The 12,640-nt window shown below is 35.5% G+C and overlaps 2 protein-coding genes across 3 annotated transcripts; both read right to left on the reverse strand.

The window, feature by feature from the left end:
* Positions 1-575: 575 nt before the first annotated feature.
* LOC101211402 (protein tas) lies at positions 576-4,394 on the reverse strand. Its single transcript, XM_004137336.3, has 8 exons — positions 4,105-4,394; positions 3,841-3,936; positions 3,673-3,756; positions 3,432-3,592; positions 2,521-2,638; positions 2,052-2,187; positions 1,314-1,492; positions 576-942 (listed from the first exon to the last, which is right to left on the reverse strand). The coding sequence occupies exons 1-8, from the start codon at positions 4,291-4,293 to the stop codon at positions 706-708; spliced, it is 1,200 nt and encodes a 399-aa protein (XP_004137384.1). The 5' UTR covers positions 4,294-4,394; the 3' UTR covers positions 576-705.
* Positions 4,395-7,348: 2,954 nt separating this feature from the next.
* LOC101215660 (homeobox-leucine zipper protein HDG11) lies at positions 7,349-11,937 on the reverse strand. Of its 2 annotated transcripts, XM_011651270.2 has the most exons (11): positions 10,775-11,937; positions 10,529-10,646; positions 10,253-10,438; positions 9,695-10,165; positions 9,501-9,602; positions 9,205-9,414; positions 8,920-9,100; positions 8,705-8,829; positions 8,561-8,634; positions 8,384-8,473; positions 8,071-8,251 (listed from the first exon to the last, which is right to left on the reverse strand). In XM_011651270.2, exons 1-11 carry the CDS (start codon positions 10,882-10,884, stop codon positions 8,221-8,223), a joined length of 1,698 nt encoding a protein of 565 aa, XP_011649572.1. In that variant the 5' UTR covers positions 10,885-11,937; the 3' UTR covers positions 8,071-8,220. The 2 variants fall into 2 exon arrangements, with proteins under 2 accessions (XP_004137568.1, XP_011649572.1); XM_004137520.3 differs by having other exon boundaries at positions 7,349-8,251; positions 8,561-8,829; positions 10,775-11,933.
* Between the last annotated feature and the right edge of the window lie 703 nt (positions 11,938-12,640).

Below are 12,640 nucleotides of genomic sequence, written 5' to 3' on the forward strand. Positions count from 1 at the left end.
ACAGGTGTGAAGTAGAGAAGAAACGCTGTGGCACGACACTGTCGTTTGTTAATTAAAAAATGGAAGTATATCATATTTTATAGAAATGTGTGGAATGGAATCATGAAAAGGGTGTTTGTTCTCCACATCCATTGACAAGTGGAAGTCATCGACAATAGGAGGATACTGTAAGAGGTGATGTCAAAATCAAGTGAAAATTGATTCCTCGCGTCGCCTTTCTTTATTTTAAAGTTTCCTTCCCTTTCTGTGAAAACTAAAATTCAAAGTATAGATTTGAAATTAGATTTTTTTAGGGTTGAAAAGTGAAACCTTAATGGCGAATCTGATTTCATGTCCGTGCCTTGTTCTCTCTCATTTCATGATTACCATGGGATGTTATACTGATTCTTTATATTAGCCAAGGAACAATTGCATCATGAAAAAGGTAACGACAATGTTGCAACCAGGAATAAATTCGAGTATTGATTAATTAATGATGAGAATATTTAAATCAACAAGCGCTGAAACATTTTTTTAAAGTACTTTAGCCCGGAATCAAGCACCATACGAGGTAGGAGAGAGAAATGAAATGGAAGGAAACTAATTGGAATGAACTTCAAATAATTTTCATATTTAATGTAATGCATAATGAATGTATTTAGAGTTAATACAAAAAGCATTCACCAGAACAAGAAGCGATAAGAAAAGGGTAGTCCCTCGTCCCTCCTAGATAGCTGGATCTTTGTATCTTCGGAAAATGGCTTCAATGTCTTCCAACACTTCTGCAGGCAATGGCCGCTCGGTCATTGTGAAAGCATCGAGGTCTTCTCTAAGCTGGTCCATGGAAGTTGCGCCAATGATAGAACTCGTCATAAATGGACGGTCTCGAGCAAACCCAAGTGCAAGCTGTACTGGAGTTAGGCCATACTTTTTGGCCAACTGCACGTATTCAGTTATTGCATCCTGAAATAGAAGAAACGTTAGCATAACATCTCATGACATATAGATTTTTATTTTTATATTTTCTGGTAATGGTTCGTTGGGGACGCATCTCTTAGTTTAATAATAGCATGGTTTGCTATATCAAAGAAATCATATAGAACATAAAAATGTGTAAATGGTAAGACAGAACATTTAGATTACTGGCAATAAATATTAGGGGCAACATCAAGTCAAGATTGGGCGGGTAAAAATCAATTCATATTCTGTCAAGGAAATGCTCAGAAGAGTCAACAGTAAAGGGCATCAACACGTTCCAAACATTTTAAGCTACTATTCCATTCTCTTGTCTAATCATTTGGCCAGCGGGACAGGTAAGAGAGAGGGAACAAAACCTTGGCAATAGATTTATTGTATCTATCCATGAAGCCGGGGAAGAGGTTCAGCCTTCCTTTTCCTGAATCTTGATAATTGGCATCCAAGTATTTGCCACTAAGCGTTCCACCACCCAAAGGAGAATAACCAAGCAAACCAACGTTGCAGTTGTTTGGATGACAAACCTCAACAAGATCGACTGCAAGTAACAAGTGGATCATATTTCTATTACAAATGAATAAATGCTAAAAGCAACACCAACTAATCATGGTTGCAGTTATCAGATTCATTATTTGATACATTTTAAATTTTAACTGCAAATATATTTTGAACCCAAAACATCTTATGTCTAGATATATGTTGAACCCAAGACCATGAAGACCAGTTGGTCATATTTCACTGCCCAAGGTTGATAGTCAATATGGTGGCATCTAAAAAATAATTTTGTCGGCAAGATCCTTGAATGCCGATTTTGGAGGAAAGCTTACTATAAATCTATCTTATAATGATGATAGCATATTGTTCAATTTCAATGTCCTAAAGTTCGAGTGGAACACTTAATTGCAAAGCGGTGGTACCTAATGACAATGATTATATTTTTGCTGGAAGGGGAAGATACAGAAATCTAAAGATGTACTCTACTCTTTCCAGTAAAAACACATCCACAGGGTCAGGCAGCATCAAATGTTAAAAAGACCAAGGAATCCCTAAAACTCTCAATTAATAAAACTGAGAAAAATGTATTAAAAAATTCCCACCTTCAAAGCGGCATCTGTTAATAAGACTGTAATTATTTTGGATACTAACGATCTTTGGCAATCCTTCAATTTTTGCTGCGTGAACAAATTCCATCACTCCATATGAAGTTTCATTTGAAACACCAATATAGCGTATCTGCATCATAATTTCAGAATCACACATCACCCAAGTGACGCAAAAGAAGAAAAGTAACCAAAAGATTGGAGTAAACGCTAATCTAACTGCACTTTCACATATTCATAACCCTCAACCAACCAAATGATTTTATTTCATTAGTCATGAAATTGTATCTCAGAAAAAGCAAACAGAATGCATTTCTATTTCAAAAAAAAAAAAATGCATTTCATAGTGAGTATTCCAGTTACGTGCATTTTGAACGTGTAACTCTTCAGTAAACTGATTCCTACCTTAGCTTAAAAATTCATTTCAAGATATGATGTATTCCTAACTTAATCAAATAGGAACCACCTTTCCTTCTTCGATAAGTTCCTGAAATGCCTTCAGTTGCTCTATAAAAGGCACACTTGGCCTCCATTTCGAAGAATCATAAACAAAAGACCCAAATAGGGGAACATACCGGTCTGGCCTGAACAAAAATCAAACACATTAGATATATCAAGAGGAAACAAGCACTAAAAGACGCAAGTATTAGTACGAAATTAAAATAAAGGAAGACAAGTTAATAAAAGTGATCAGATATTTTATCACAGCAAGCATTAAAGTAAAAGAAATGGATCGGAATTTTATTTTTTATTTGTGCAGGTGCTTGTAGTTTCACAAATAAATTGCTACTTATTCGTCCCCTTTTTTTCTTTTTCTTCACACACATACATACAAATTTATCATGGCCACATTCGTTGAGAAATGTGAAAGTACAAAAGAGAAACTCGTACAAAAATACGAACCAGCAAAGTGAAACATTAAATCTAACAAAGAACCATACTTTACTAGGATCCCTTTCCCACCCGCTAAACACATGCACTCCCCCCAGAGATCCAAAGTGTGTATATCACTCTCAATGACTATAAGCCACTCAATTTCATGAACTGCTAGGAAGAAAAGATCAACAATTTCATTTCCCTTCAAACAAAAAAAATCAATTTCAAAGCAAATTGAGCTGTGTGTTCCTTCCTAAGAACTACATCTGATAGATAGTATCCTATAAGTTGCTCTCCATGAAAAATTTAGTGGTTCTCATAAGTTTAAGAGGACACACATGAAAGAAAGGACGACCCAAGAGCAAATGGTAAAATTAATGCGGAGAAAATTGTGTTCGCTTTACATCCTTCAAGCACAACCTCTTAGAGAAAGTTTGTGTTTATTCATTAGCTATTTTCTACCAATTTAGAAAATTAATGTGCTACAACGTATAAACTCACCAGTGTATTTGCAGTAAGTCAATGTAGTCAGTGTTCAGCCGCTTCAGACTTTTCTCTACACTTTCTCTGATATTGGCACGATCAACCCGTATGGCCTTCGCATTTTCACGCAAAAAAATGGATTGCTCCAAGTATCCACAGACTTTTGTCGCCAAAATAATCTACGAGATAAATAGCTCCACTCCTTCAGCGATATAAAAATGTAAATTAAGGTGACGTCGATATCCATCAAGAACGTTACCTTGTCTCTGGGCTTTGATTTGAGCCAGTTACCAATGTAAATGTCGGTCCTTCCCTGTGTCTCTTGTTTCATTGGAACTGGATACTGCCAAATGGAATATGTGGTATTAGAGGTATACCGTTAACTAATGAATTTGATATGGAATAAAAGATTGATGAGAAAACTCACTGCCTCTGCGGTATCTATAATATTGATTCCATGCTCATAAGCGTAATTCAGTTGTTCATGAGCTTCTGCCTCGGTGTTTTGTTGCCCAAAAGTCATCTTCAGACACGCATAAAACAGTACTAACAAATTAGAAAAGATGTATTCACGCAACGGAATCGTACATGAAAATAACCTTGCTTTGTGCTACAGCATGAAAGCTTATCGGAGAGAGAAAACGAAACTTCAAAACAAGAGAAGAAAATCGCATTGGAATAAAATGGTTACCGTTCCAAGCGTAACTTCCGAAATTTGAAGGTCAGAGTCCCCAAGTTTTCTGTACTGCAACGAACTGGCGTTGCTTTTGTTCTTGGCACAAATGCTAAACCGTCTCGCTCTCTTTTGCGTCGCCGAAGAATTACTATAAAGAAAAGAAGAAACTACAGAGTAGTTGTTAACAGGTGTAGAGAACGCCATGGCTAATGTTCTGTAAGCTTCTCTATCTCTGTGCCTCTTCTGCCTTATCAAAGAGCTCCAATTCCCACTGTGCAGCTGCAGTGCCAGTTGCCAAATCCCCCGCCAGTGCCACGCAACAACGCATATGATGGGCTCTCTCTCTCTCTCTCTCGAGATTGTTTGGGCTTCTTCACTCAAACCCAACATGTGGGCCTTATTTAGGCCCAACCCCATTACATCCTCTATGATGAAGCAATTGTAATTGGATCACAATGTCCATTATTTTACCAAAGTGTTATATATATATGTGTGTGTGTGTGTGTGTGTGTGTAATTTCTTTGCTTCCTTATAATATCAAAAGTGTTTTTTTATTGATCTCAAACTATCGATTCGAACTAATGATTTAAAATAGTGATCACGAAAGTCCTATCCAAGTGGGTGGAGGTGATAGTTGTAGGTGACCGCTGAAGTTAGCTCGTATCAGTAGTGGTACTACATCTGTAAGTTACTAATTTCAAGAATCATACAAACTAGAAAGAAAAGAGAATATAATAACCATTAAACAATTAAAATATTAATTTCAAGCTATCAAATCTTTCAAACTTCCTTCTTATTTTTCTTATCAAAATCGTTATCAAACACTTGATTTTAAATAAACAATTTATATTCAAAATGTATTCGTCTAAAGTGATTGCATTAAATTTTCAATTCAAATCAAGGACATTATATGTATAATTATACTATCATACATTTTTTTTCCAAATTTGTGTTTTCAAATGTGAAGGTAAAGATTCAAATCATTGATTTTTTAGTTGGAAGCAATAATGTAATGATCATTTTTCCACTTAATTTCAACTAGTCTTAATCACCTAAATTATAAACAAGTTGGCATGGGAAAAAAAAATTAGATTAATATATTAAATGCAATAGTTTGAGAGAGCAGCAAATGAGATGAGAGATGAGGAGAGAGAAGTTCCGACTCCCCACAGTTGCATTTATATTGTTGTTATTATTGCTATTATTATTGTTTGAGTTTCATTTCTACATTATAATGTATAGAGTACACATATATAATTTGACCTTTTTCTGTATAGATTATATCATTTTATTTTTGGGCTCTCCCTCCAAAAGAAAAACAAAATTAAAATTAAAAATTGGCATTTTCCCTCCTTTCTTTCTTATGAAGCAAAATGAATAATTATGGTATAGTTCCTTAACTTTTTCGTGCAATTAATGACCAATTAATTGATTTATTTAATATATTTGTTTGTTTGTTCATATATATTTTTTTCTAAATTTTCTTCTATTGAATTTCAGAACACAAATTAAAAAAACTACCAAATTATATTATTTAGCTTATTAGACTAAATTATTGAAATTAGGGGTGCAAACCATTGTGTATGTATACTTACAACTTATACAACGAGCGATACAATTATATAATTCGTTCTTTAAATACCATTTTTAAAAATAATTTATTTAGTATTTGCATATTTTTCTCGAAGAAAGTGGATATCAATTTTGTTCTTAAAATAGTATAGATTTGATAAAGAATCATATTATAATAAATGAAATCTATTGCCTATTTCATGTTTTTGTCTAAAGAAAAGGTCTAGAAAAATACTTGCTATTTCTTTTTTCTTTTTTTGTTTTTTTTTCAAAAAATGAATATTTATTTCCAATATTAAAAATAGTTGCCTAGTTTACTTATCTTTTATAGAAAAATAATAAGAAAATAATTCAATTTTAAACGTCCAAATACTTAGATTATTCAATTTTATTATTGGACCATTTTATGTTGTTTTATATTTGTGAAAATCTAGTCTATTTTACATACGTGAGTACAAAAGTTGGGAGGGTAGGAAAAAAAACCTATTTCGGATGACGAAAATATTTAGAAAAAACAGTCAATGAGATGTGTTTGTTGCATACTACAAATACAACAAAATTAGTTATTTCACAGCTCTTCAATTTGCTATTTTTACAGTTTAAAAAAATATATTTATAACTTTTTTTTTTTTTTTTTTTTTTGCTAATTTCACAAAGGTTCCTAAAAAAAATGGATAGGTTTGGAAGAGAGTGGTAAATAAAAAGAAGAGTTTAGTATTAAAATGAGTTGGATTTGCAACATTAATTGGAGTATGGTAGTGGTAGGAAGAAGAATAAATAGAGTTTCTCCGGTTGAGTGTCCCACTCCCACTATGGTGGCAATGGGCATGGCTTAACCCACACCTCCTCCTCCCTCTCCTTCAATCTATATACCTATATACAAAAAATAATAATATTATTTCCTTTTGGGTTGCTTTTTTTCACTCATTAATTTGATTGTCATTATTTTAGGCTTCCTCAAATATATTGAATATGAATAAACAATATGCATTATATTACTATAAGAACACAGAAATAATGCGTTGAGTAATACCAAAACTTTGTATCCTTTTGTGCAATCCAAAGTGAATTATTGGCCCAAACTTAATGCTCCAACGTAACTCTCTCTATGGATAATAAATTATTGGTTCTTATTTTTATTTTCTGCATCCTCAAAAAATGTGTCAGAAGCTAACCAGATCCATTTTCCCATCTATATCAAATTAAAACACATTATTCATTTTTTTAAATCTCTCAAATAACTTGGTTACAACATCTTCTATTTTATTGTTTTTAGAATATAGAAAAACAATCAAATAAAACTTTCTTCATGATTTCATTTTTCTAGAAGATTTGAGACAATTTTTTTCTTCAGATTTATTGTTTTCTATACGTTATTTTTTTTATAGGTTTCGTTTCTAAACCATCCATTGCATAATATATGTTTCTTTTAATTATATATGTATATAGGTGTGTGTGTATCTTAGATATTGAAAGTTTTAAACAACTGAATCTTATCTTGGTCTATTTATGGAGAAGGCTCTTAAATTAATAACATTATTGAGAATAAGCATTAAGCACAATCATATTCTGAAATGATATGACAGTTGAAACCAATCTCTTACACAGCAAAAAGCCAAACAATATTGTTCAGAATACAGACTGAGCATATCGTAATCATAATGTCATATAAAACAAAAACCAGTCGGAAGCACTGAGAAGGAGAAGAAAATATTGAGATAGAATGAGTAAATGTAAAGTATCCATTTGAGAGTCAATGCCCGAACCATACAAAGTTTGCAGCATTGGTAGGTTGGAAGGAAAAAAAAGAAAAAAAAAACAAAGTGTGGAAACACATATGGTGCGTTCTTGACTCTCTCAGTAGACTCTGAAGCTGTGATATAGAACACGAAAAGTTCCTCCCAAAACTAAACTAAACAAAACCAATTAATAACAACAACAACAATATTGGCTGTAAAATGGGAGTGGGATGACAGGAGCTTTGCTTTGGCAGTAGCAGTAAATAATGGTTTAGCACATTCAAAGCTCCCAACTAACCCCCAGATTCAATTTTGCCACCACAAACACTCCCACATCTCATCAATGTATTAATGTTATGTAAGACCCAAACAGTTGTGGAGCAGAGATCCAAAAACCAAAACAAAAAGGAAAAAAAAAATAGTGTTGAATTGGATACACCCTTCCCTTCATCATTCCTCTTCCTCTCTCCTTAGGAACTATGACAATTTAAGGCTGTCTTGATTTGGTGGACAGTGGTGCTGATTAGGTTATTAACCGTTGTCACTGACTCCAAGTTCAGCTTCCCAGATGGCAAGCTGCTTACTAGTATTTGAAATGCAACTGTCACCAGCGAACCCCCTGACCTGTTATGCACGTCTGAGCTGCTCGATGCACCCTCTCCTTGGTCCCGTCGACCGTCTGGTAAAATTGTGAATCCCGAAGGTAGTAAAGGAATACTTGATGGGTCCTCCCCACTCATTGCAACATTCATGGCTGGTAGATCCACTGGGCAGTACACAACAAGTGACCCTGATGAGTCTATGCAACTCTCTTGGAGAATCAACATGTTGTTCTGACTTGTATTGAAACCCTTTTCCAAACAAGAAAAAAGAAAAAAAGACAAAAAAAAAAATGCATACAATCCATAAATACACTCTCCAGGTTACTCCATCATTAAACTTGCTAGAAAAAGCTTTGGAACAAAACAACACAAGAATCTCACTCTGAGAACAGATATGCAATTCCCTGGGTGGGATCCGTTGGATATATGAGCAACCTCTTGAACTGGATTACCCTCCGAGAGAACATCCCACTGATGCAACATTAAAATTTACACAGTTAATGAAGTCATTGTCATCATTAAGTGTTTAAATAGTCTGAAAATTTGAATCACAAATACCTGGGATCTGGTTCTGTCGTTCTTAAAGAAGTTAAAGATGGTTTGAGGGGAAACTGGGAGCCAAATGGTTGTAGCTGCACTAAGAACCACACCATTAGGTTGGCCAGAATCTGTGCTTTTATGCACCGTGACACGAACACCAACCTCATTCATCCCAGAAAGGGTGGTCCAACGGTGTCCATGAGATGTGCTGATACTAGCACAAAAATTGTTTACCATTCGTTGTGCTAGTTTCATCATGCTCCTTTTTCCTTCTAGAGATGGAATTACTGGGAGAACATAACAATCTTTAACGACATTGTAACAAAAAAAAAAGTACTATTGTAAAACATCAAAATCAACCTTGGGTCGGACGTTACCTCCGCCAAGATCCTGATTGGAACTACTAGTCACCATTAAACAGGCAAACCTTTCAGACATCCGCTGAAGAGTTGCAAGCCACCGTTCAGCACCAAAGGCTAACCCACTATGAATAAGATCTCTAAAAAGCCAATGAGTCGAGCCTCTATCTTCCACTTCTACATGCTCAATCCAAGTAACCTGTTTTCAATGAGCATTGTCCAATGAGAAGAAATATTTGGACACAGAAAGTATGAAGTTTCAATTATAAATAAAAATGCATAAGACAAATAAGGTGGCAAAACCTTCGAGTAACCATTAGGCATGTCCTGGATCAAGCAACCAGAGGGAAAGCGGTGACATTGAGGATGAGAAACTATTTGGTTTTCCCTGGGAATATTGTAGGAAACATCAACCACAGCCCACACACCCTGCTCGATTTGTTGACAATACCGGATGAAGTAAAAGTGACGAGTTGGAACCAATGGGGAGAGTAGCTGCAATTCTTGGTACATCTGCAATTCAAACACTTTGGACTCAAAAATTAGGAAACTGAAAAAGTAAAGTGACATTGGAAAATTACGTCTAGCTAACTATATACCAGTTGCAAGGAGCCATTCTGACTTCCCAACATCCCGGACGATACAACTTCAAGTGTTCTTGCCACTGAGACAATTGTGGGAAATAACTCTGTCCATTTGTTCTGCACACTCAATTCAGTAACTTCAATTCCACTGTTGTAACTATTAAGAAACATCGATGTGCAAAGAGGGGTGGAGAGAATTGTTGCCATACCGAGTCCATAAAAATGTCAACCAATGCTGCACTACTTATGATCACGACACCTGAGTCTCTTGATGCTTCGGTGCGAAAATGTAGATTCTTCAAGGGAGTGTTGGGTCTTGGAAAAGCATGTTCATAGGTTTCAAGGTCGAGAAGGTCACGACCATCAGTTGGCGATTTCATCCAGAAAGGCTCATTAGTTTGGGAAAGCCTAAGCAACTCTGCCATGGCATTTGTGGCAATTTCAGTCATGAGAGACTTATCCACGGTGGATAGGTGAATTGGGTGATGGTATGGTAAATTAGGAACACTTGTAGAACTTGCAGAAAGTAAATCAAGATCAAGAGAAGGACATCCCATTTCTTGGGAGGGAAAACTACCCATGGACAGTTCTAAGGAGGAAAAATGAGAAGGTTGAATGGGTGGAAGTTGAGAGATTGGCCTCCCAATATACTTGGCTGCAATGCTAGATACTCTATCAAGCTGCCAAGAAGAAAATTACATATCAAAATTCAGTTTTTCTTATAGTACGGTAAATGTTGTGAAGAAATAAAAGATGGGAATAAGAACCTCTTCTTTCAAATGGGCGTTTTCGATTCGAAGTTTATGCTCGTCGAAGTAGGGGTCCTGAAGGGGAGGGCCACCGCAGGAAGGACAAATAACATTTTTGAGTGCCTCTCTGATGGCTATGTTCTCGCATCGAATCTTGTCGTTCTCTGCTCGAAGTGCACTATTATCTGCCCTTTCATGTTGAGCCTGAACAATCATTAAAATAGGAACATATTACAATCTTACAAAGGCTCCAAAATCTAGGAGTTTGAGAGAGAGAAAGACATAGAAAGAAACCTTCATCTGGGTCCTCCGATTCTGGAACCAAAATTTGATTTGTCGAGGAGCCAATCCCAGTTCTCTACTTAACTGTAATCTCTGCTTCTCATCTGGGTGTGGGCATTCTTTGAACATTCTTCATTTCCCAAACAAAAGAAGTTGAAAGTTGTAAGAAGAAGAAGAAGAAGAAGAAGAAAAAGATAATGAAGGCATGTAAGAGAGAAGCATGAAAATAAAAGAGGGGAAGAAGAAAAGGGGGTTTACGCTTCGAGTCTCTGAATCTGGTTGGCATTGTGACGATGGTAGCGTTTTTTCCTGCGTTGAGGGTCGGAGGAGGGATCGTTGTCCCAACCGGAGCCACCGCCAAAGTCCATAGTGTTTGGTTAATGCTTGTGTTGTTTAGACTCAGTTAATGAATTGGAGCATCTTATATCATCTTCATGAAATGTAATACGAACGAGTACGACAGCAAACAAACAAGGAAGAAGATATGATCGTGAGTATGTTATTAAAATATTTCTTTAAAAAAAGAAGAAAAAAAAAATATATGTTGGGTTTCAAACTTCAAAGACGACAAGACAAGGCTTCCACTACAATGGTGGGCTAATTGGGTTCCACAAAGAGTGAGCGAAATTTGAATATGCACAAATACCCAAATCTCATTACTCAATATGCGGAAACGGTTACGGCGGAGCTGAAGAAATGGGAAAGATTGGATGAGGGATTCGATTTGGGAGAGAAATCTTGGGGCGTAATTATTTTTAAAGAGATCGTGGAACGAAAAAAGGCAAATAAAAAGGCGAAGTCAGCGCCGGTGATAATCCGGAAGCCACCATTCCGCCGCCCTCCGCCACAGAGTGAGTCCCGTACGTCCCCCTAATCTCTCTCTCTCTCTCTCTCTCTCTCTTTCTAATTCAAAAAATTGTAACCGAAAGCCAATGTAATTTCCATTTCAGGCACCAGGGAAATCCATCATTCAAAATTCAAAAAAGATAATATTGAAATGGAAGAATAAGAAAGGTCGTGTGAGATTGGGTTGGTTTGGATTTAGAAATTAGAGATGGGAGGGAATGAAAAAAGAAGAAAGAAAGAAAGAAGAGTTAGGGAGGGAGTGGAATGGACATATATTATATTATATATTATTGAAGCTGAGCGGAGCCCCACGTGTGTTCACTGTTATGGAAAAGGAAAACCTTCATTTTTAATTAATATTAATGTCTCACTCATCCCCTCTCTCTCTCTCTCTCTCCCTATCTCCGCCGTCAACACCCCATCTTTTTTCATTTTCCGGCCATCCTCTTTGTCTCTCTCTCTTTCTCATAACCCATTCCCTCTTGCTGCCTTTCTTCACCCATGAAATTACCACATCAAACTCAGCAATTTTCAATACTTTTCATCTCTCCCCATCCTCTCTACATTATTATACATTCCAAAACTTTCTTCTCAAACGAACCTATAATGATCATGTATAGAATTCCATTTGTTTTAATTATTACTCATTTTTTATAAATTAAAAGAGAAAATTAGCTGTGTTGGAGAAGGGTTCTGGTGGTTCATTTATAAGAGAAGAGCAACGGTGTCAGAAAAGTTAGAGAGGGTTAGTTGTGTTGTGTTGTGTTCTTCCCTTTTACGATATGGGTTTGAAACCCACATCTCTGGTCCACTCCTCTCTCCCTTTTGACTTTTTTAACATCTTTTTTTCCACATTTTCTCTTTTCAATTCTAAATCTTCCCATTCATTTCTCATTTCCAACCTATTCTTCCTCTTTTTGTATTCATCTTTTTCATAAAAATATCTTCTTCTTTTCATAAAACATCAAAATTACAATTTTACATATTCCAAATTTCAAATCAGTTGATTGATTGTTAGGGTTACATGTAACTTTATGTTTCATAGAATCTTAAACAAATAAAAGTAAATTAATATTTCATATCTATATGTGTGTGTGTGTGTGAAGTAAGGTACAGATGGGTTATTTGAATTTTTTGAATAAATAGTTGAAATATGATAGATTTTTGTTTTTCCTTCTTATAAAAAGAATACAAATTAGATGAAGAGAATATAATTGAGATATACGAAGAAAAGAAGCATATAACATCGTAGTCCTTTCACTAAGTTATAGGCTAATT

Source organism: Cucumis sativus, chromosome 1 (assembly GCF_000004075.3).
Source record: "Cucumis sativus cultivar 9930 chromosome 1, Cucumber_9930_V3, whole genome shotgun sequence".
Lineage (NCBI taxonomy): Eukaryota > Viridiplantae > Streptophyta > Magnoliopsida > Cucurbitales > Cucurbitaceae > Cucumis > Cucumis sativus.

Coding starts and splice junctions, on each gene's coding strand:
- LOC101215660 (XM_004137520.3), bottom strand. CDS start 10,884: ATGGACTTTGGCGGTGGCTCCGGTTGGGACAACGATCCCTCCTCCGAC. Junction 9,603..9,694: donor TTGACATTTTTATGGACTCG/GTATGGCAACAA, acceptor TTGAGTGTGCAG/AACAAATGGACAGAGTTATT. Junction 8,474..8,560: donor ACGACAGAACCAGATCCCAG/GTATTTGTGATT, acceptor ATGTTGCATCAG/TGGGATGTTCTCTCGGAGGG.
- LOC101211402 (XM_004137336.3), bottom strand. CDS start 4,293: ATGGCGTTCTCTACACCTGTTAACAACTACTCTGTAGTTTCTTCTTTT. Junction 3,593..3,672: donor AATCAAAGCCCAGAGACAAG/GTAACGTTCTTG, acceptor TTTATCTCGTAG/ATTATTTTGGCGACAAAAGT. Junction 1,493..2,051: donor TAACAGATGCCGCTTTGAAG/GTGGGAATTTTT, acceptor TGTTACTTGCAG/TCGATCTTGTTGAGGTTTGT.